The following is a 24,402-nucleotide window of genomic DNA, read 5'->3' on the forward strand; positions in this document are numbered from 1 at the left end:
CTGTTTGCTAACACAGACTTATTAAAACGTGTGTGCAGATGTTGCAGGGATGGAAAACACTGCTTCAGCATGTGACTCTATGAGCTTATGTTCAAATGAAACCTGCTCTGACCTTTCCTCTTTGTCATTCTTGTGATTTTGTCTACACATTAGAAGAACTGCATCAGAAATACTGACAGAAATATTTTTGAGGATCTGTTTACTTGAACAGAGGGATCAAGAAATGTGTGCAAAGATGCTGCAAGGATGGCAGCCACTGCTTTAACATATGTGACTCTGCTGTGTAATGTTAAAATTAAAACCTACTCTGGCTTTTTCTCTTTGTCTCCTGTGATTTATACATACATAACTACTGTAAGCCAAAAGTGTTGTGACTGAGAATAGTGTTAAAACATATGGCCATCTCTGGATGTCAAAGAAAAGCACTGGAAATAGTCTAAGGGGAGCATACCCTTACACTACCAGTCAAAAGTTTGGACACACCTTCTCATTGAAGGGTTTGTATTCATTTTAATTATTTGAAACAATGTAGATTAATACTGAAGGCATCAAAACTATGAAAGAACATATATGGAATTACTTAATTTACAAAAAAAATGTTAAACAAAGCAGAATATGTTTTATATTTTAGATTATGTAAAGTAGCCCCCTTTTTCCTTCAGGACAGCTTTGCACACTCTTGGTATTCTCTCAGTCTGCTTCATGAAGTGGTCTCCTGGAATGGTTTCTAATGAACATGAGCCTTGTCAAGAGTTCATTTGTAGAATGACTTGCCTTCTTAATGTGTTTGAGACCATCAGTTGTGTTGTTCAGAGGTAGGGTTAGTACACAATGGAGAGCCCTATTTGACTACTGTTGTAATCCAGATTATGGTAAAACCAGATTATTTCATAGTTTTAATGTCTTCAGTATTAATCTGCAATGTTGGAAATAATTAAAATAAATAGAAACCATTGAATGAGAAGGTGTGTCCAAACTTGTGACTGGTAGTGTGCACGGACATCAGTGTTTGAACTTTCTTAAATGAGTTGAATTACGAGGTAGAGCTGACCCTGTCTGCAGTGATAGTCTAGCTTCAGAGCCGGTTCTCTGTCTCGTTACTCAACAAAGGGGCCAAGCTGGCCAGATCCCCTGTGGGTAACACACTTACTATTGACAAGTATCTCCTACTACAAAAAAATAAAGAGAAATTTATCCCTTTAAAATCTGTTTCAACCTCGTGGACTGATCAGAGATATTTGTGCAGACTCTGCAGAGATTCAAAACAGGAGTTTAAATGTGACTGTGTTTAAAAACCTGCTCTGACCTTTGTAATTTTGCTTATATGTCAAAAGAAAAATGCAAATAATTTTGAGTAAAGACAATGTTTTATAATGAGAATTGTGAACACGAGATTACTTTTATTATTCTCTTTTGCTGCAAGACAAACTCCCCGAGCTATTACATGGGTTTTAGCAGACTAAGAAAGCATTAGAGTGTAGCCTGGAGCTGGAAGAATTTAAACCCCACTGGTGCTTCAACAGCTGAACTTTACATATTACTCGTTAATGCAGATTGCTTACTCAAGGTACTGCACTTGTGTACGCTTTTTAATAAGGCACTAAAGCCTCAGAGGAAATTCCTTTATTGAGAGGACTGGTAGACTCACCAAAGAGCCCGTATTCTCAGTAAATAACGCCCTCTGGGCTGTTATGGTACACATTAAATAGTTACCTGTGCATGTAGATTGACCAAACTAATATGCACACTTTACAGATTGAAAAGAACCTGCAGGAAACATCCCCTCAGATGAGATTTCTGGGCAGAAGCTATCCGCGGTATATAACTTATTTTTAAATCTAACTTCCTCCACTTCTCTCACATTCATTGAGACATGTCATCCATCTATCTGGGCCTCCGGCTGCAGTAGTTCCTCGACCATGAGTGGCTGCTGCAGCGGGGCTGTATTTCAGCATGTTGAAGTGCATGGAGAATTCCCATGAAGGGTAAGGGATTATGGATTTTGGCCTCTAAGCTGCCTGGATGCCCAGTGAGGATGTCTCTGAGCGTAGTAATCTTCAAACAGCACGCAGAGTGATGAGTGGGCACTGAGGAGTTCTACTCAGGATCTAAATGTGTTCCAGCAAGTTACTGAAGAGAGAGAGAGGGAGACAGAGAGAGAGAGAGAGAGAGAGAGAGAGAGAGAGAGAGAGAGAGAGAGAGAGAGAGAGAGAGAAAACACCATTTGGTGCAGAAATGGAAAGGATCGACTCAGTGGCTCCTCCAGGCAAGAGACACTTTTGATCCTGTGACCTGTTTTGAGCTATAGTCTGTGTCGAAACTCGTGCCGAGCAAGGGATCATATTGGAGTGGTGCAAATGTAAATGTCATGGTTCCCCATCAGCACACATAACTGCTGATGGAAAAAGTCAATTGAGCAATTTTTGGGGTCGGGTCGGGCACTCTCGGGGGGCTGCAAACGTTCATAATGAGGGCACGCTCAAGACTGGTTTAGACTGTGTCCCGGAAAATAGGCCGACATGTGTCGGTCAGCTGGCATGCAGATAAAGACAGCAGAATATGAAGTGGCTCTTGAATAAGGAGAATATCTCAAGAATGAGCACATGAGTTGGAGTCAGGGAGCGTCAGAGAAAATCACATATGGCACGCCAATCAATATCAGAGAGGGAGGATTCTGACTGATTGAATTAAAGCCCAACAGCATCACTTAATTTAAAGCCTGACTGTCCTCTTGTCTTATTTAAGTGCTCCTACACTATCTGGGATCTGAGATAAGGCGGGTAAGTGCATGAGGATGATCAGATGGGGTGAAGGACACCAGTCTTTATAGAGATCATATCCTCTCCTTAAGAGATCTATCTGCTCGTAACAAAAGCCTGGAGATGATGTCAGAGGTCAGGGTTTGGAAGGGCGCCGAGGCATGCAAAGAACTTCCTTTGGGAAATCACCGGCTTTTATGACTACAAAGATGCAAAATAACTTAATAAACACAACACGCCTGTTTTCATATAGCAAAGAGGATAAAAAAAAAGGTGCTGTTTATGTGCTGAAAGTGACCTCAGGGGGTTCAAGGATCAAAAGGTGCAACGTTCCTTTGGTGGTAATCAAATTAAATCTGCAAAGCTCTACATGAAACACTTTATCCAAATATAAATCCATGATGCACTGGTTGAATGTTCGCCTGTGTGCCGATCTGTAGCGTTGTCTGAGCGGTACGCGGCTCACATACAAACACACACCCTGAGAGGGTGCAGCACAAATACTGTCCAAGGCTGCAAACAGGTACATCAATTTAGAGCATGACAAGAAATTCCCTTTAGGTGACAACAAAATGTACATGCTATTAGATCAGCTGCGCTATAGTGTGATGAAATAAATTGAAGCCAACAGATGAAAGCTCGGGGCCCCAAAACAGGAGAGGGAAGACTATTAAAGGTGCGACAGCCTTCTTTTATGTTGCACTGCCATCATTTGGACGAATGCAGAACTGAAGGCAGGAGGAGGATTCATGTGCAGAGGGATGAGAGTCTGCAGAGACTGAAGAGAGGAGGCAGTCTTAAAACATCATTTCATCTAGAGCAGAAAGTGCTGGAGAAGAATTCAGAAGGCAGATATATTTAGAAATTCATGCAATATCAAATCTGTTAGATACTTAGGAATTGGCATCTTCTGAGATCTGAGAGTTTCATATTATTTCTAATCTGTCTCTTGTGTACAGGACTTTAAATGATCTAGCTCCACCTCCACTGCGTCAGTTTGTCCGTTGAGAATATCTTCATTAAGAGATTGTTCTGTATCCTTTCGTCACACTGCCCTCAGGCGGTCAGCCGTCTCTGTGAAAGCTGCATCAGATGACATTACACACAGAATTCTGTCAGCAGCTTTAAAATCAAACTGAAAGAGATACTCGACTCTGTTCCCACTTATTTTAAATCACTGCTTTAACTTGAATGGTGTTCATGTGCGTCTGTGTTTGTTGGAGTGTGTATGTGTGTGTGTGTTGGTGAGGTTTGTTTCTGTCCAATCAGAGCTGTTTTATAACTGTGATGTTTTAAGTGTAACCTGCTAAGGTGTGCAGATGTAAACTAGCTTTAGGGTCAATTCTAAAACAAAATTAAAAATATGTATTTTACTGAAGTATAAAAACTAATACAAATGTATTAAAAAAATATTATGTAGTATGGAAAAATCATGTATATTGTATTTTAGAGAAAAGTGTGCAAGTATAGGTGTATTCAAAGTAACAAAGGAGAGTAATCAGTGCAAAATATTTCCCCTTGTGAATGTTAAAACACTAGATTTACTAGTTATGATACTAGATTTATTTTAATGCTTTATTCATAGTTTTTCATTTTACAAACAAGAACATGTATTCCCTATATCCACCCAACCTCCCATATTACCCACCAACCCTAAACTAGAGACAAGAGTGACAAGAATGAAAAATAAATTAACAAATATAAAAATAGATAAATGTATAAAAAAACATAGAAATAACACAATAATAATTAAAGTAAAGGCAGTAACAATGAAAGCTAATTAAAAAGAAAATACATCTGTAGACTAACAAGCAAATACTTACATAATAAACATTGTAAACAAAAAATAAATGAATAAATAGAATAACAAATTCTCCTTTACATTCATAGACATGACAATGAAACATGAATATTTACATTACCAAAAACAAAAAGAGAGTTTCATAATGGACTCAGGTTTTTTAAATATTCAATGAAAGGTGACCAAATGACATTTTATGTTTTGGATTGCAGCTTGAAGAGCATTTCCCCAATCCAGCTGTTGAATGAAGGAGGTTTATCTGATTTCCAGAGTAGAAGAAGAATGAGTCTTCGGGCTATTAATGAGGCTATAGCTATTCTGCCTTTGCTTGTACCTTTGGGATAGGGATCTCTGAGGGGGGGACCCCAAAGATAGAAATGTGTGGGGAAGGTGTTATTGTTACACCACATACATATATGAAAGGACCTCAAAAAGGTTTTTCCAGAAACTCTTCAAAGATCAACGATGCCAAAACATGTGACCTGTAGTGGCTGGACTTTGATGACATCTTAAACATGCTTAGGGTATATTTTAGCAGATCTGTCATTTGAATAATGGACACTAGATTTTTTTAACAAAGTGAAAGAGATGTTTCACCGTAAAAGTAATGTTAAAGGTGACATATCATGCAAAATGGACTTTTTAATGGTTCTCTACCTGAAATATGTTTCCCTGGCATGTCTACAAACCCCCCGAGAATGAAAAAAATCCATTCTGCCCCTGTTCTGATTTCTACACCTTTCTATAAATGAGTCTAAAACGAGCCGTTTCAGACTTCCGTGTTTTTGTTACGTAACAACAATATCCGGTCTGTAACGGAGTCAGAGCTCGGAGCTTGTTCAGCCCATAGACTGTATAAAATAATACTGAATCCCTCCCCCGTTTTTCATTACCTGCACAAATGTGTGCTAACAAGGAGCTTAGGAGGGAGGCATGCTAGTTGTAGGCTGTCTTAATAAACACAAAGGTCGGTTTTACTCCCCAGGCCTGCAGATTTGAAGATCTAGTGGATGATTTTTATTTGTCATGGATAAGTGCTAGCGCTAGTTAGCATAGCCACATAGCTACATGTTCGTAGCTGTGTACCAAGACACACGTCGACATACTGATAAATAAAACAACAAGAAACACTAAATCTGTGACCAATCCTTCAGAAAGGTCCTGCTGCAGGCGCCACTCCGTCAGGATCAGATTCTGGATCAGATTCAGAGGGTTCAAGTAACGTGATCTCTGAGCAGCCGTGTATATTCAGCCAACATGTAAACATTAGATCAACGTGCTGGACAGCCGAGGCACATCCACTTCCTGAGGGGGCGTGGTCAGAGAGAAAACAGAGTGTTCTGAGGAGGGCTGAAGAAGAGGGGTTTTCAGGCAGACCAAAATCTGATTTCAAAGTGTTTTTTTGAGCATAAACTTTAAAGACATGTTTTGGGGACCTCTTAGACCAACATATATTGAAGAAAAAAGCGTGATATGTCACCTTTAAATTTAGAGCATTGTATTGAACATACTAAATAATAATGCATGTAAAATACCAAAAAGAAAGTATTTATCAATGAAAAACGCTCCTTAAAAACACTATACCATTTTACATACCATTACATTAATGTTACACATGCATGGAGCTGATTGTTAGATGCTGTAGTTGGTAAAGATGAAACTTTTTTTATTTAACTGCAAATAGTATTCATTTTCTTTCTGAATAACTCTGCTTAATATTTTTCCATGAATCGATTAAAAGTTGCCAAAATACTAAGTTACGCCAAAATCCCCAAATGACACTAGATAACAATAATTAAACCACATTTAAAAAATGCATTTGAGGAGCTGGGACTATTTAACTTTTTGTATTATAAATGATTTAAACTCTTATCAAAATTGTTGCTCATTCTACCCGTCTACCCAATTAGTTGATTAATGAAATTACTTATTTTAGCTGTACTTGCATAAGCTGTTGAGTAGTTTGATTTATTATTCTAATATTTCACAAACTCATTTGTTTTCTATGCAGAAACGTTTAATTGTTAAGCAACAGATTTTATTATTTTATTTATTTGACCAGGTAAAAAATGTTTGAGAACCAGTTCTCATTTACAAACATGACCTGGCCAAGAGGCGCCAACAGGAACACATACACATGTAAACTACAGTCACAAATAGACTTATAAACAAAGAATAGAGGAAAGCAGTGCAAATACCTTGCTAAAGTGCAATTTAAAATCAAAGTGAGTGTGCCTTTCAGTCATGAGGATGACAGACCTCAGTGTTGATTTGGGGGGGGGGGGCAGTGACCAGGTTAAGTCTGTGAAGGGCATGTTGCTGGACATGTATTTTACTTATTTTTAGTCTTTTATATTACTCTTGTGCTGATATGGACCTATGGGTCTGAAATAAAGTCTATCTTTACTGGACCTAGTGCAACATGAATCACGGGCAATGTATAGAAGAGAGGACAGGTAGGGAGGTGTCTTGCTCATGTTGCAGATGCATAAAGAATGCATAAAGATGGAGTGTTCAGTGGAATTGGACAGCCTTAAGTGACTCAGCCTCAGTGACTTTGACCTGTGACTTCAAAATGTATGTTTTACACATACATACACATATATGTGTATATGAATATATATGCTTTTATATAATTAGTTAATATTTTATTTTATTTTTTATTTTTAATTAAAAAATAATTATTATTTGACTGTTTCCTGTCTTAATTTCTCAATCTACTTTTCTCTCCTTCTCCTTCTTTTTACACATGTTTATATATATATTATAATTTTTTTATTTATCTATTTATTTTATGTATTAACCCCTTCAAATTAACAATTAGGACTTTGTCACCCAGGCTTATCTGTTTCATTATCATTATTGATACAATATATTTATTTGCATTCTTATTATTATTATTTTGGTTTTCTCCCTCTTTCATGGCTTACTTTGTATGGGTTATTTCTGTTCTGTTTTTTGTTGATTTTCTTTGTTTGTCTCTTTTGTTTTGTGTTTGCCTTGGTTTTCCTCTTATTAGTAGTATTACTATTATTACCACTTCTCTGTCTCTGTTTTTTTTATTGTTGTTTACGTGTTACTCCATCTACTATCACTTGGTCACCCTTTCTTGTAAAGCACATTTCTTGCACAATAAAAAAGTATGTTCTATCTATCTATCTATCTATCTATCTATCTATCTATCTATCTATCTATCTATCTATCTATCTATCTATCTATCTATCTATCTAACAGTTGTATCTTTTGTTGAGTTCTGTTTATATTTCCAGTCTCTTCTTCTGTCAATAAGCACAATAGTACACAAACCTTCCACCATCAAAGGGACAATTAGTGTCTTAATATACAGAAATATGTGTTTGCACGAGACAAACATTTGAGCTTTTACGCGTGCGGCATTGTAGGAGCGCACCCTGTATGACGTCATTGTTCCGTGCAGACTGGCTGAGCAGCTGTGTGTTTCATGTCCAGTACAGCAGGGCCTGCTCACAGCAAGAACAGCGATACAAGGAGTATACAGGGTCTTTATCTACATGTTATCAACACGGAGAGGTACGTGTGCAGCACAGCAGGTCTTTATTCTAATATTTTCACATGTTAATGCGGATATTTGTGATAACAGTGAAAGGAGGAGGAGGGGGGAGGCGGTAAAGGCTGCCTCGGTGCAGTGAGTCAGGCGGTGTGTTCAGGTTCATCCTGGTGCGGGTGTGTTGTTGTCATGTTGCAGGGAGAATCAGCCTGAGAGTATGTTATTGTACAAAATGATGTACAAAATGCAGATTAATTCTGTTGTAAAGGGTCATCACGTCATCACATGAAAATGAATCGTGACGCGCGAGCTGGACGCAAAGTGAGCTCATTATTTATTTATTTATTTATTTATTTATTTATTTCCTCCCCGCTGTGGATGGACAGCATGAGAGGAACTGAATGACAAACAAGAAGAGATGTAGTTGACATTTAAGCTTGAATATCACCCTGCAGTGAAGTGTGTCTGCTCGAAGGAAGCAGGAAGGAGTGGTAGAATTAAAAAGAAGACCCCAATTAATAGAAAAATAGGACATGTTTGGTTCCCTACCCAATCAGTGAATCACACATGGAGTATTTTTATGTCATGCCTCTGAACAGCATTTAAAAGAGACATACTGTAATGTTGTTTTCAGTTCTCTTATGTGATTGCTTTGGTAATACAAATTAAAATCAGCCTATGAATCAGAACTATAATAAGCTGTATACATTTGTAATAATGTTGCATATGGACATAAAAATGCTCCTGAATATTTTCATATTAATCTTGGCTATATTGCCACATACTAGTCTAAGTATATTTTCTGTTGACAGTTTTTATATATAAGGAAATTGGTGATGTATAGTTTGCTCCCAGTTACCTCTTAAGACCCCTAACCAAGCAACGGAGGCTAGTTTCTTTTTTACATTTAAAAGCAGTCAAAAACACTTATTTCACTACTTTTCTTTTTTGTTGTGTTGACAGATTTCACTTTAAAAATGACAAAGCATGTCAAAGCGATCTATAAAATGAAAGTAAAGCACATCAGTAAGTTGAAATTGAAGAATCAAAAGAAAACAATAAAGACAAAATAATTGACAGACACAAGGCAGCCATTATAAAGGGTTACATAAATAATGTTTTAAGATTGCTGTTGCAATAGTAGCATATCAGGAAGAAAGTTAAAAAAAAGTCTCAACATCAGAACTATGGATGCAGGTTGATGTGAAGCTGTCAAGAGAGGTCACCAAACTTCCTCAAATCTCAAAGACACAGGCTGTTTTCAAAACCGCCAACTATACTAGCAGAACGTATTGATTTGGCCAAACCGGAAATCCAGCGACGCCTGACCCAGCATACTACCTGCAAATGTAGTGTGCCGTAGGTACTGCATTCTGCATACTGCATTTGAAGGTAGTCTGTAGTATGACTGTTCTGGTGGATCTGCTGTGCAGGATGCTGGGTCAGGCGTCGCTGGATTTCTGGTTTCAGAAAGCGGAAGTAAACAACGGCCAAGCTAATAGCAAAACTGCTTCATTAGCATTCATTTATAATTTAAAAATTTAAGAAGTGGTTTATATGGAATTTAATTATTTTCACAGCACATAAAAACTGAGTTCCCCTGTCAAAAATAAGAAAACAGAAGAAAGGTAATGTTAGCAACAGCATGTCCTTTATTTGGTGTAAAAATCAGGATGGTGAGTTAGACTTCCAATTGAGGAGCTTTTCAGCAACCACCATCCCTAAAAGCTGCACTCCCAAAACAGACTTACCTGCAAAATGTTCAATCATCAATGCTCAAGAGTCTCTGCAGAGCATCCAAAGATCCAAAAGTTTCATATACAGGGCAGAATCAGTCAAAAAATAAAATAATCGATATGTATGTTTGTACCTTGTCTCCAAAAATCTGAGAAAATGCTCCAAAAATAAAGTTTACCAACCATGTCCAAGTCCTGCAATCTATTCCAAACTACCTGACTCTAAGTGTCTCTGCTTTCTCCTCAGGTAACTGTAAAAAATGGAGGGAGGAAACTTGTGAGTACATTCTCTTGTTCACATTCAGTCCCAAACCAATCACTGAATCCTGTGCAAAATTTTTACACTTTATTCAGATTTGAAGTCAAAACATTTTCCACCCTCTATCTCTGCAGCGGCTACTCCCGAGACTATCTGGACCGCTTCATTCAAAGCCAGGACTCATCCGTGGTGAACAAGTTCCAGCAGAAATACTGGAAAACCAAACAGACGCTCATCAAGGTGACCGGGAAGAAAGAGGACGAACATGTGGTGGCGTCGGATGCAGATCTGGACGGCAAGCTGGAGGTGAGGAGGAGCGAGAAACTGGTGGGGTTGGTAGTTTCAAAGGGTGCACAGTGACTCAGGGATCTGAAGGTCGGGTCAGGTGACTTTAGGTTTCCCTCACAGTGAAGAGACATTAACAAACACTGGAGATACTTCCCCTCAGGTGGACTCTGCAGTGACTTAAATGGCTTTTTGATTCACACGGTGACAGAATTTGCTGGAGGCTTAAATCTTACATTAGGCTGGCTCTGCAGTTCGCATCCTCTGTGCCTCCATTTTAGGAGGGAAGTGAAAGTGATGGCTGAAATCAATACCACATATAGGCTGGAATATCCACGCTTAAATTAGGTCACGTCCTCGATATGCAACCATTTCACAGCTCCGTATCTACACACCACATTAGAGCTCATTTTATAAAGCTTTGATGTTACATTTTTACTTTCACTTCACCTCGTAACGGCTCCCGCTTTGCATCACATCCACTCTGGAGATAATGCTCTCTAAATCTATAAAGTGCTCTGAATGTTTCTGGATATCTGTGGTTTGTCTTCATGGAAATAACCCACAGACTCTTCTATCAGCAGAATACACAGCAAGCCTCAGCTAACCATGAAGAAAAACAATATTCTGGTATTTTACTTTGTTTACATTGATTTGTCTCCGCTCTGCAGGTCTTCCACTCCATCCAAAGAACATGCATGGAGCTGCTGAAGGTTATCGAGCAGTACCAGAGAAGGATCTGCTGTAAGTTCAATACATCTGCTGAAAATACAAACAAATAATATTGAAAGTACAAACTCTAGACAGAGTAAGTTTGCAGATTGTGTCAATTCAGAGTGATATGTGTGATTCAGACACAGAGGTGAAGTTAATACTGTAAATTTAGAAACTAATCTTTATTAAAATGCTCCTTCGTTTAGGATCATAAACTTTAAACTCCCATATGAAGTTTTCTAAGTTTGAACAGCTCTGAATCTTTATCATTTGCAGTCCTGTCCCAAGAAGAGAACGAGCTGGGTCGTTTCCTGCGCTCTCAGGGCTCGCAGGATAAAACCAGAGCGGGGAAGATCATGCAGGCGACCGGGAAAGCACTCTGCTTCTCCTCCCAGCAGAGGTAAGCATCATACTGTTAAACATCAGAGGATATATGAGAGATGCATCCTTCTCCTCATGGAACAGCCATGCAGTTTGCATGAAAGTAACAGCTTAACATAAAGGTGCAGTCACATCACCTTACATCTCAAAGAGGAATAGTAATAATAATGCATTTTATTTAAAGGCTTTCTTAGCACTCAAGGTCACCGTACAGGGCAGAGTTTAAAAAGATCAGAGATCAAAATTAGACTGATAAAATCAACAAGGCATGATACAGTGTAATTAATAAATAAAATAAAATGAACAGGATCAGATGAAGTGCAGTGAAGAGGTGTAATCAGAGTGAATATGACAGTTTAAAAAGATGTGATTTGAAAATGGAAAAAGAGTTCATGTTACGGATGTCTGGTGGGAGGGAGTTCCAGAGGCGGGGGGCAGGCCGGCTGAAGGCTCTGGACCCCATCATGGTTAAGCGGGCAGGTGGTGTAGTGATGTGAATGGAAGAAGAAGACCTGAGAGTGCGGCTGGGTGTGTTGATGTGGAGAAGTTCAGAGAGGTATGGAGGAGCGAGGTTATGGAGCGCCTTAAAGGCGAGGAGCAGGATCTTGAAATTGATGCAAGTTTTGACTGGTAACCAGTGAAGCTGCTGGAGGACAGGAGTGATGTGATTGGTGATGATACGAGCAGCAGAGTTCTGGACCAGTTGGAGTCCATGGATGGATTTGAGAGGGAGACCAAAGAGAAGGGAGTGACGTAATCGATGCGTGAAGTTACCAGGGTGTGAACAAGAACGGCGGTACTGTTGGGTGTGAGGGACGGGCGGAGGCGGTTGATGATACGTAGATGGAAATATGCAGACCGGGTGTCATTATTGATGTGAGATTGAAATGATAGTGTTCTGTCGAGGATGACACCAAGACTCTTAACCTGGGGGGAGGGAGAAACTGAGGAGTTGTCAATGTTAAGTGAGAAACTGTCGAGTTTGAAATGGTGGATTTGGTGCCAATGAGGAGAAAGAGGAATAAGGAGAAATGTCCCAAACCAAAATGTAACCTCAGAGAAATGCTGTGTGTCTCATCATGACGTGTTTCCTCAACATGAGGAGTAACGGGAGCATAATTAGCTAACCCACAAAACTTAAATGCTACACTTTAATATCATCATATCCCAGTTATGGTGTTTCCCTCAGAGTAATGACAAATAGCTACAAGCAAAGTCTCGCTGAACTGATGTGACTCCTGCAGAGAGGACTCAAATTTCAACGACCTGCTGCAGACTTTGTTTGTAGTAGTGCTAACTATTTAAATAACACATTTACCCCTAATGTCTCGTTTCTTGCCTGGGAGGAATTAACAGAATTAACTGCATGAACTGATTTCTCTGAGGGCGTTTCATTTGTTCTACAGTTTGCTTTTACACTTTCAAGTTTTTGCTCTGCTGTGGTTTGAGGAGCTGAGAGACCCTTTGGGTTGATGAGTAAAAAAAAAGCTTTCCAACTTCAGATTTCTCAGCAGACTATGATTGAAACACTTCATTTAAAGGTACAGTGTGTAAGAATGGGAATATTTAGCAACATCTGAAACGCTCCCTTACTCACCCCTCCCATCAGTGAAGTGTCCTTTGAGGACAAGAAGCTCCTGTGATGCATGATGAGTATGATCCTCATTTGGTCAAGATTTTACCATTAAGAAAGTTCTTCACAAAGACACTAAAATCAAACAGAATCAAATTGTATTTTACTTACTGTGGAAAAACGGATGCACATGCAGCTTCTTAATCCATGATTGTATCCTCCTCCCACAGAATGGCTCTGAGGAACCCTCTGTGTCGTTTGTACCAGGAGGTCGAAACATTTCGTTATCGTGCGATCTCAGACACGTGGCTGACGGTGAACCGGATGGAGCAGTCCAGGACCGAGTATCGTGGAGCGCTGCTTTGGATGAAGGACGTTTCTCAGGAACTCGATCCAGATACTCATAAACAGATGGAGAAATTCCGCAAGGTTTGTCTGCCAGACTACAAGGAGGTAGACTGAAGGGCTGAACAACAGACCAATTTAGGAACACAAATTTGACATGACACTCCAAACAGGAAAGGTGTTTTTAATAATAATAATAATCATTTTATTTGTAGAGCACTTTTCAAAACCAGGTTACAAAGTGCTTTACATGGGCAGCAAAATAAAACAGGCAGATCATAAAAACACACAAGTCAAGATAAAGAAATAAAACATATTTTAAAAGACATATAATTCCCCTAAAAGAACTCTAAAGGAATGACATTATTTCAAAATATATTTCTTAAGACGGTTAAAATAAAATAAAGTCAAATAAAATTCAGATAAAATCAAAGGCTCTGCTATAAAAGTATGTTTTAAGAAGGGCTTTAAAAGAGCTCACTGGCTAATGACTTATGTAATAACTATACTAGTTTTGCCTGTTCAGGAGCTCTGATAATGTCAGCTGCATCTGTGATTTTCCTGTGAATACATGCCTGCATCGCTTTTGTGAAAACGTCCATTCCCCTTCAGTTTGTAGTTACAATATAGACATGTCTGGGTTGCTGTAACAACTGAATTTCCCCCCCGGGGGATCAATAAAGTAATATCTTATCTTATCTCTTATCTTATTATACAGAAATTATTGGCCGTGGCTCTGCTTGTGATCCACTGATGATACAGTTCTTTTCATGCCTGAGACACCAAAACAGACAAATATATCACAGGCCTGCTAACACAGAGACTAGGAAAGAGTTTAAATTTCATGAAGGATGTATAAGAAGAAACATCGTCTGTTGGACTATACACTTTTTTAATCATTATTTCTAGTATGAAATTTTAAATTTCTGTTAAAAAATGGCCAAAAACGGGAAAAACGGATCACAGTCTTTCATTGCCATGGGTGACTTTTTCTACACATGATGCTTATAACAAAAAGATACAACATTTTTGAGTAAATCTCCTGGTTATAGCACCAATTTGCTGCAGCACTAACAGCTGTGAGCAGTGCATACAAACCAGTTACAGAATGATGCCACTAGAGGGCGCACTGCACCATCAGATGGCTCTCTATTAGTTCTTACTGTGCTCCATAACTGCACAAACTTTAACTCAAATATGTGTTTCTTTTTGGAAGCACAACACTGCCCTTGTTTATTTTCAGATATGAACATGTCTTATCTCTTATCTCCCAGGTTCAAGCTCAGGTGCGCACCACCAAAACAAGCTTTGACAAACTGAAGACTGACGTCTGCCAGAAAGTCGACCTGCTGGGTGCCAGCCGCTGTAACCTCCTCTCTCACGTTTTAACCACATACCAGGTACACCACAATTCCAGGTTGTTTGCATGCATTCCACTTAAAGGTGCATGGGGGTTTTCACTGGCTCTCCATTGTGTGGTAAGGCCAGGGAGGAGGAAGACAAGCATGATGGGAACAAAGAAGTGAGATTCTGCATCCAGATTTGACAGAGTAGGACACGTTGACACAAAAGATGGTGATAAATAAGCTGATGAGATGAAAACATAACCAGCTGAATGTGTTCCCCTCGCTTGATTGACTGTTTCAGACAACACTTTTGCACTTCTGGGAGAAGACGTCTCACACCATGGCAGCCATTCATGAGAGCTTCAAGGGCTGTCAGCTTTATGAGGTCTCCTCACTCAAGGTCAGAGAGAACAGTGTCCTGCACAGAATCTAAAGAGGCTTCACATCTGGAGAATTACTAATAATTACAACCGGTGACTTCTTCCCCACCGTACAGGACCCCGCTGACAAGCCGGCCAAGAAGAAGGGGAAGAAGAAACTCAAAGCAGAAAAAGAAGATGGGAAGAAACCCGAGACCACAGACGACCAGTGAGTTATCTCATCATGATCTTGACTCATGCAGGTAGACCAAACACGTGCATGCCAGCAGTGAAACTAAAATGGGTTTGGCTGCACATGAGTAAAGTTTCTGTACACACCTGCTGCCTGAAGCATGCAAAAAATGACTTTAAATCATCTTTTTTCATATCTCCTTACAGACTCATCTCACTCAATGAAAACACCAGTGAGAAGACCAGAGAAGGTGCTAACAGTGCTGTTATCTTTTAGTGTTTAATGTTATAGAAATTGTATGTATTTTGGTTGTAGCTTACAGTCAGTTTCATATTATAATAATATGCAGGGTATTTTCTTCTTTTAGTTATATTTTTTCAACTTCGATTTATTAGATAGTACAGCTGAAGAGAGACAGGAAGCGTGGGGAGTAGAGAGGGGGGAGAGACATGCAGGAAATGGTCACGGCTGGGAGTCAAACTGGCGACCTCTGCGACAAGGACTTTAGCCTCTGTGTTTGGGGTGCTTAGACCGCTAGGCCACCAGGGCCCCAGGGGTGTTTTCTTGACCAATCGCTCAGTCTTGAAAATGTAGGAAAATAGCAAACATTACTTACTTGAGCCCCAGATGATGTTTTATTTCCTTTTTTCCAGACAAATACTCAACCTCACAGGAAATATTGAATTTATTATTATTCAAAAGTAAGAAGGAAGCAAGTTTTTTTTTTATCTTAGAAGTCTTGAACTGGGAATTTTTGGGGTATTTTAGATTAAAAACTGACTCAGCAGTGATCAAAATGATGCTGATTCTTTTTCTACTGATTGAATCATCTCAGCTCCTCTTAATAAGAAATTTCAAGATGCCTCAAACACCTGTGTTTCCCATCCAAAAAGGAAGGCAAAGCAGAAAAGCCTCAGAGAGCTTAGTCAAAATCTGAACCCTCTTTACAAAAATGTCAATAAGATACAAATATGTGTGGCCATTAAAGTTGAAACCTGTGTTATTTTATAAATCTGTGTGACCGCCCTGATAAAAACTCTGATTATTCCAGGGGATGCGTTTTGTCCGTCTGCCTTCCCAGAGATGGACGGCGAGGAGAGGGACAGCATGGCCTTACTGAACGAGATCCTGGGCAGCATGTCGGTGGATGAAGGCGACTTCTCTCGAGAATGGACGGAAGTTTTCGGAGACAACGAGGAAGGGACGAGCGCGGCGTCGGGTAGAACGGCGGAGGCCGAGCAAAAGGAAGACTCCTTCTTTCTACCGTCTCAGCTGTTGGACCAGAGCTTGAATAATCTGCAGTCTTCCATCTCAGGTATGAATATGAATGTATTATTTACATTTGTGCCTGTTTGTGCAAAAAAGATCTTAGCTTCACTTTCTTTTTTTTTCTTTTTTTGGGGGGGGGCATTTTCGCCTTTATTGGATAGTGACGTAGTGTGAGTCTCTTAGCCAATGGCTGTGTGTTCCCGACCGGGAGTCACGTCAGTCATGTCCTTATTTGGGCAAAACTCATAATCTTAATATCTTCTTAACCGTCACGTTAGAAAAAAATTCACCCCCCGAACAGTGTGTGCCATTAGAGAGATTAGCGTTGTAGGGCCAAGCCGTTTTTTGAACCAGGCTGTAAACATGTTTATTAATGCTGCAAAGATCGTCTTTTTCCCATTCATATCTATGTGGTTTCCGGTGTTTCTGCAGCCAGCCTCAAGCGGATTTTCGATGTATTGCAGTTTATATCACTTCCGCATTGGCTTCATCGTTTCAGACCGGAGTTTGCCGCTTGGATAGGACCCTATTTTATACAGTCTATGGATATGACAGCTGAAGAGAGACAGGGAATGTGGGGAGTGGAGAGTGGGGGAGGACATGCAGTAAATGGTTTAGGCTGGAATCGAACCTGCAACCTCTGCGATGAGGGCTATAGCCTCTAAATATGGGGTGCACGCCGAGACCGCTAGGCCAACGGCGCCCCCTTAAGGCTGATTTATACTTCTGCGTTGAATCAACGGCGTACCTTACGCTGGGGGTCCACGTAGCTCTCGCACCTATGCTGAGGCCTACGCACGTAGCTGACGTGCACCTCCTCCAAAATGTAACTCCCTGTAGAGCCGACGCGGACAGCAAGCTCTGTGATTGGTCCGCTCGGCGGCTTTGTCTTTCCCGCATTTACAGCACTTCCGGGATCCCGGATATCGGCCGCACATCGGCCGTGTGTTTCATCTCCTCCTCTCTATTCTTCATGTAATCATGTCTGTATGATAAACAGCAACATGTATCAGCTGTAGATTAACATAACACGCTCTGAAACTCTGTGGAAAAGTAAACAGAGATCGTAGCGGGACCGGAAGCAGGCGACCGGCTATCAGAGAGACCGCACTGCCCTCAGGCGTTTCAGCAGAGAACTGCTGCGCGACACGGACACACCGACGCACAAGTATGTGGTGCTCATGTCTGCGTCAGCCCCTGCTGCGTAGGTGAGACGCAGAAGTATAAATCAGCCTTTAGCTCCACTTTCAATCAACTTTGCGTTTTTTCAAAATAATTTCTGTGAGGTTTCCACCATTATATAAAAAAAAACACCTTTCACTAAAACTATCTTAATAGATCATCATTATTCTGATTTAATTACTTAAGTTAAACTAATATGTGGAATCTGGAATATAAGTTATAATTTCTTCATGAATGAGTGCATTTACAATTGTAAGGCTAAAATTAGCTTCTCTCTCCCTCTGTGGAATTGTAACTGTTTCCATTCAGGGAGAAACTTGGCTCTAAACTGATTTCTCAAACCCACGTCTGTCAAAGTAATAGAGGGGAGAACATTATAACACTGCAATTAGATTTTCTTACCCGTAGGTAATTGCCAACAATTTTCCATTTTCATACAAGCTCTGGCACTGGCTCCTCGCACCTCGTCTGATTTAGTTGATTTGGTTTTTGTCTGTTTCCAGCTGCCAGGGGTTAAAAGCACAGAGGCCGCTCAGTGAAGCTATAAAGAAATAAAAAAGCTGTGTTATGAATGTGTGGGGAAAATAATGAAGCTAACTTTTTAAAGTATAATCGGTGTCTGACACCTTTCAGAATCTACCTTAAACAGCTTGTGGTTTTCACAGAGTGAGAGTAAACTATCATTCCTGAATGTTTGAGTGTCACAGCACGGTGCTTTGGCAATACTCCTGTACTCCCGTGATGATCATAAGTAAGGGAAGTGTGAGAAAAGAAGTGGGTTTTGAAGTTTTTCCAATTTGAGTATATCCAATTAGGTTGAGGAGAAGCATATGGTGTATGGGCTCAGAGGCAGGCATGATGGTGGTGTGTTTGGAGAAAGGCTGACAGACCGGCTGGAAAATGAAGCTATTTCTGCCTGATCAATGTCCTCCTTTTCAATCAGAATAAACTCACTGTGCTGTCCTTTCAGAATGTTTTATGGTATTAGACGACACACAGAAACAATGACAGTATACACTCCCAGGATCTTTCACCAGATTCAGTGAGAACTGCTTCATAAACAGAACTTGGCTCTAAGTACTGAATGATTTTAAGCTTAAAGCTAATTCAGCTGTAATCACTCTGCAAGTGCAGACAGGAGAGCACACAGGCAGGGACCGACTTGTAAGAGAAAAATAACTTTTGACAGTGTGTCATAAAAAGCGAGCATGCAAAATGTCAGGTATATGCTTAAAACCCATTAAACACGAACAAATCGTCTTCTTGCACTCAAGGATTTAAGACTCAAATTCATTTTGCAGTCAATAAACCACAAAGTGTCAAAGAAGACAAATGCAGAGCCCTGCACACTCTGAAGAGCTGCTCATGAAACCAGTGTGGGCCAGTGTGCAGGAAGAAGAGAGTTTGAAAAAGGTCAAATGTGGGAACTTCAGGGGGTTTTGTGCTATGATAAAGAGAAAGCAGGAAGGAGAGTGTTGGTGTAGCACGTCTTAGATTTCGGTGATATGGCAGAGAGGTCACAGTAGCAGCACATGGCAGCAGAGACTAAAGCTCGTGGCCTCTGTTTGACCTGAAGATTAAAAACCCCAAAAGAGAAAAATCCTGCCAAAAGAAATCTGGTTCAGAGGGTTTTTAAAAACTTGACAGATCTTGACAGTACAGCCCTTGGCTTGAGACCAAGAATGTGAAACAAAGCTATGACAAATCTTCATGGATGAAAATCCCCAAATCCCTGCAAGTGGAGCACATTCAGACGCATCCAATGAGTGCTAAAGCTGCAATCACACTCAAACGTTTCAATGCTCACGAACTGACACAAAGTCTTCACAATTTTAACCTTGTCAACTTAGGAAAATGCATCTTTAATAACACCTCTTTGTTCACAATAACTTCTTTAATACTTCAACAAATCAAGAGCTGACTCCAGGGATCTGGTTGAAGTTAATGCATTGGATCAAATCTTGAAACCAGTAGTTCACAAGCAAAAAAAGGATAACAGAATCTGATCGGATCAGGTAATCCGATCTTTGTTTACATTTGGATAACAGCTCCGGTTTGTGTTCACAACTTCTGAGAAGGATTGTGTAACTTTGATCAGAAGATTTCACAATAATCCTGATCCCAGCAGAGATCTGGACTAAGAAACAATGTTGTGAAACTTTTAAACTGGTCCAACAAGATAGTAAGTTAGTTCTATCGATTGTTGTTAATTTTATTATTATTTTTATTATTATTTGAATCATTGTTTTAACATTTATTTACCTTTTTTTAATAATTTATTTATCTATTTATTTCTTGTATTCATCTGTTCTTGTTAACTCTACCTTGTTTTTAACTTTTCTTTCCACTCGTACTTATTTTATTAATTTTACTGTGTTGATTTTTCTGTCTCTGTTATTCTGTGAAGCACTTTGGGCTGCATGTTTTTATGTATGAACGGTGCTGTATAAATAAAGTTGAGTTGAGTATCGATAGGTCGGTAAGTAGGTCGGTAGAATTGTCAGTGGAGTGCACAAGTGCAGCTGTACTTAGTGGTGCCAATAGTCAATATTGCACATTCCCTGTTATTGCTCTGACACCTTGTATATTGCTCAGCCTCCATGCACTGCACATTTGCTGGTGGAGAATACATAATGTAGCATCTATTGGGCAGTGTATGTGTTCAGGTGTTTATGTTTTTTGCTGCTGTGGCTCTAAAACTAATTTAAAGTATGTTTGTTCATGCATTAACTCTCCTGAAGTACGAGAGGGTAAGAGTTCCAACAGGAGAGCACTGGTAATCCAGATTTGAGAACCTTGAAAAGACAATCTCTGGAATAAGGCTGATTTAAGTATTCTGCAGAGACTGAAAAAATAACTTTACAAAAGTAAGGATTACCTAATTTAGGATTTCACAAAGTGGACTCACAATTCCAGATATTTGTTCCTAAACGTTTGGAACAACTGGGCCCAGAGGGAGCATGCTGAAATACCAAAATGTACTCACACAGAAATGGATTTAAGTGGTTGTGTGGTGTTGCCAAAGGCCTGCTGAACTGCTTGTATTTGGAGTAACTTGTTTGGTTCAGAAAATAACACCACATTCCAGTATCCTCCCTGGTGGTGTGAAGTGTTGCAACATGGCCAAATGTGTTTTTAGAAAACGCAACGGGTGAAAGCAGAATCAATTTGCCTGAACAACTCGTGGTTGCGAGTGCAAATCGGACCCGTATTTAAAAGCCACTAATAGTGTCATGTGTGATTTCTGCTGTGATGAATGTTCTGATTATTGCTGTTTGTGAGCTTATTACACTAAATCCATACACATCAGCAATGTGATCAGCGAGGGAGTGTGATGATTTATTTGTTGAATCATCTCTTGGCACGTTAGGCGTCCCCTGTTGATGAGTCTAAATCTGCCTCTCTGTTTCAGATTGGGCTGGGATCACTCCGCAGCCCGTCGCTGAGGCAACCGAGCACTCATCTGGAGCCAATCAGAACCTTTCTAAGCCGGCGGTGAAAGGTACGAGGAGGCCAAATGAGTAAAACATATGAAAAGACTTGTGTCCAACTGAAACCTGTGTTTATGGGACCATTCAAAAAAAACGTGTGGTTTGTTTCCGATCTTACTTTTGGAGGTCGGCCAGGTGTAGTTCTGTTACGGGACAAAGGGGGGTGTTTCTATTTCCATGGCTTTGCTATAACAGCACAAGTGTTTCTAAGTGACCTTTGTTAACTTATTTTACAGAGACGGCAGCGGCGTCCAAAGACCTCTCCGCGTGGTTCAACCTGTTTGCTGACTTGGACCCCCTTTCAAATCCTGATGCGGTTGGAAAAACTGACAGAGACCACGAGCTTCACAATGCATAGTTCTTCCTCAGCGTCCAACGGTCCAAAATGGAAACCTTTGTCAGCGGGTACAGCAGATTATAGCTGCCACCAGGCAGGCCAGAGGAAAATCTGATCACAAACACACACAGACTTAAAGTTATAGAACAAGAAAACTAAACTAGTCCGGCTTTGATAATCAACACGGAGTAAAAGTCAAAACACTGCAGTAGAGAGAAACACTGTTCTAAGAATAAAGCCATGCATTCAATACTTTACTCTGCTTATTATGCAGAATGACCCTCTCCATAATGTTTATTACAGGTTTTGATTAATTTTAATGATTCATTATTATTGTTTTACAGCTGTAAAAGCAAGAATAATCAGTTTTCATAGACTTCAAAATAGCTGTTTCAATTTCATGCAGGGGATAAAGGTGGAACTTAAAGGCACTGTGAGGAGTTTTCATGTTGTGTTGATACTAAGGGCCCTGATCAGTAGAGGTTTTCTAGGATGAAGACTGCATTTCCCATGAGCACCGTCACCTACTGTCGTAAAGATATGGCTCTTGCAAAAGCGTGCATTTGTTAGGGAAGTAAATTCATGAATTCAGATCTTCTTTTTAAATATTACTATTTTTCTTTAAGACAACTTTTCACAGGATGCAGAGTGATGAGGTCCAGTGTGGATTTGTAGCTATGTGAAATGATCAACTCTGACACAAAATCTAAACTAAGAAAACTCTGATTTATTACTGTTAGCTAGCTTCAAAAGATGAGCAGTCATTACCCATCATGGTCCCAGTGTCATGATTTTTGCTTCACTGTCCTAATAAATGTCTGAACAACATAAATAAGCACACAATTTAACTCGTCAGTCCTCAAAGAGCAGGCAAGCATTCACACACAGGCATAAACATTAAATCCAGCTCATAGACATTTAGCTCCTTTAGCTAGCAAAGCCCTGGTTGTTGAGTTTCTCCATCTGAAACAATACTTATATAATAATACAGAGAACGTACTTCAGCTTGATAATCCTGCTCCAGGACCAGCCATGAGGACAAAATATTATATAAAAAAATATATATTTAAATACAAGAATCTCATCCTGAGTGTTAACTTACTTCTCACTGCCAAACTTTACCTGTAGAGCTCTAACAGAGACACTTCAGGGTGAGTGCTAAATATCACATCGGCTTTTGTCGTAGAAAATCTAACCCAAACACAATCTCTGAAATCTCTCTCTAGAATAAAGAAATAAGAAGCCGTATTGCTGATGATCTCATTTTACTATGTAGGTCATGAAGAGGTTTCAGTATACGACTATTTCGCAATCAGTTAAAACCCCTTACTGTGCCTTTAAGTTACAAACAAATCTAGTAGGTTATAAAGTCAATATTTGCCTCTAAAATGTGGTGAACTTAAGGTATGAAGCAGCAGAAAACAGGTATATTATCACTTAAGTAGTGCAAAAGTATCTGCAATGCCTAATAAGGAAGGTAGGAAATTTGCTTGGTGACTTTCCATCATTAGCTAATTTCACAGATTATTCACAAGTTAATTTTAAGTATAAACGATCAAATTATGTTGATTTTCTACATCATATACGGTGATAACCTGAATATCTTTGAGTTTTGGATTTGAAAATCAGCTAATTTCATGAATCATTTCAGCTTCTTCTCACTCATTTAAGAGCCAAAGAAGTGAATCTGCAGATCATTAGATATTTATAATTGTGAATTGTTTCAGTCCAAAGTTAAAATGTCCCGACAGTGTACCAGACATTTTTCTTATTATAAAACGATCAATGTGTCATACTGTAATGAGACAGATCTCTCCTCTGATCTTGATCAGTTTTGTTTGTGTGGTGGCCGCATAAAACTGCTGCACATGTTCCACCAACAACTCCCAGCTGTGCTCCTCTCCATTGTGAAAGAAAAGAAACATTTACAAGTCGACCTTATTAAAGCCTGTTGGCTATTCCACTGGGTTAAACTCTTCATGTTTAGTATGAATACCTCAGTACGAGTCAGGAACAAGAAGCCTTTGACATTAGCTGCCTTGTAGTCAGCTGCAGTCTCTGAATCTGTAGTCTCTAGTAGCATTCACGCTTTAACTCTGATCTTCATGACTGAGGATCGCTGACAGGTGAAACTACCTTCTGAGATGCAAAGAGCAGAGAAAGGAAATTAGAGAATGATCATAGTGCGGTGGTTGGATGCAGTTACAAAGACGTATTCAATCATTCACATCATAAATTAACCGACCTAAATCATGAACAACTATTTTGCATTAATTTGAAAAACGTGAAAGGAATACTTCTTTTTATTTAACTTCTACTTTCACACAGAGAAAATGTTACAGTTAGCTCAATGCCAATAATTTAATTTACTCCATGCTGTATTTTTTATTCCTTTGTGAGTGTGCTCCAGAACTAAGAATACATATCAGCCATCTTTTATTGGTGCATGCTGCATGCCTTGTTTTCTGTCATCAGAAAAAAGTGTGTTTGAAAGAATAATGTGCTTTTATTAATGCAACATTTTGCACCAGTTGTTTTTTATTATTATTATTATTATCATTTGTGCACTTGTTTATTAAGCTCAGTTGTACTTTGTGTGTTGTTCTCAGAGCAGACAGATTATCATGAAAGTGTGGATACAATGCTGCATAAACTGAATCAAGTAAATATGAAGTGTATGCCTTAATCTGATCATGATTTAACAATAAAGAACCTCATCTGATTCATCTTAGGTTCTCTTTACAGCGTACTACAACTCATTTTAAATTATGTCTGTACTTTCATTTTGAATCCATGTGACATTCATTACTATTTAATCATAACCAAATACGTTGATTGCCTTACCT

At 39.5% G+C, this 24,402-nt stretch overlaps 1 protein-coding gene across 2 annotated transcripts; it reads left to right on the plus strand.

Annotated features, from left to right (window-relative positions):
• The first annotated feature begins 7,982 nt into the window (after window positions 1-7,982).
• ica1 (islet cell autoantigen 1) lies at window positions 7,983-24,278 on the plus strand. Of its 2 annotated transcripts, none has more exons than XM_034697720.1 (13): window positions 7,983-8,109; window positions 10,070-10,099; window positions 10,216-10,387; window positions 11,038-11,110; window positions 11,357-11,480; window positions 13,265-13,463; window positions 14,654-14,779; window positions 15,027-15,125; window positions 15,222-15,313; window positions 15,484-15,527; window positions 16,359-16,592; window positions 21,141-21,230; window positions 21,456-24,278. In XM_034697720.1, the coding sequence occupies exons 2-13, from the start codon at window positions 10,083-10,085 to the stop codon at window positions 21,575-21,577; spliced, it is 1,392 nt and encodes a 463-aa protein (XP_034553611.1). In that variant the 5' UTR covers window positions 7,983-8,109; window positions 10,070-10,082; the 3' UTR covers window positions 21,578-24,278. The 2 variants fall into 2 exon arrangements, with proteins under 2 accessions (XP_034553611.1, XP_034553610.1); XM_034697719.1 differs by having other exon boundaries at window positions 7,986-8,109; window positions 16,329-16,592.
• The last annotated feature ends 124 nt before the right edge of the window (window positions 24,279-24,402 follow it).

Source organism: Notolabrus celidotus, chromosome 12 (assembly GCF_009762535.1).
Source record: "Notolabrus celidotus isolate fNotCel1 chromosome 12, fNotCel1.pri, whole genome shotgun sequence".
Classification (NCBI taxonomy): domain Eukaryota; kingdom Metazoa; phylum Chordata; class Actinopteri; order Labriformes; family Labridae; genus Notolabrus; species Notolabrus celidotus.

What these genes read in the sequence shown, in the direction of transcription:
- ica1 (XM_034697719.1), top strand. An exon ending in AGATGGAGAAATTCCGCAAG is followed by an intron (nt 13,464 to 14,653) that starts GTTTGTCTGCCA and finishes CTTATCTCCCAG; the next exon opens with GTTCAAGCTCAGGTGCGCAC. An exon ending in TCTGCAGTCTTCCATCTCAG is followed by an intron (nt 16,593 to 21,140) that starts GTATGAATATGA and finishes TCTCTGTTTCAG; the next exon opens with ATTGGGCTGGGATCACTCCG.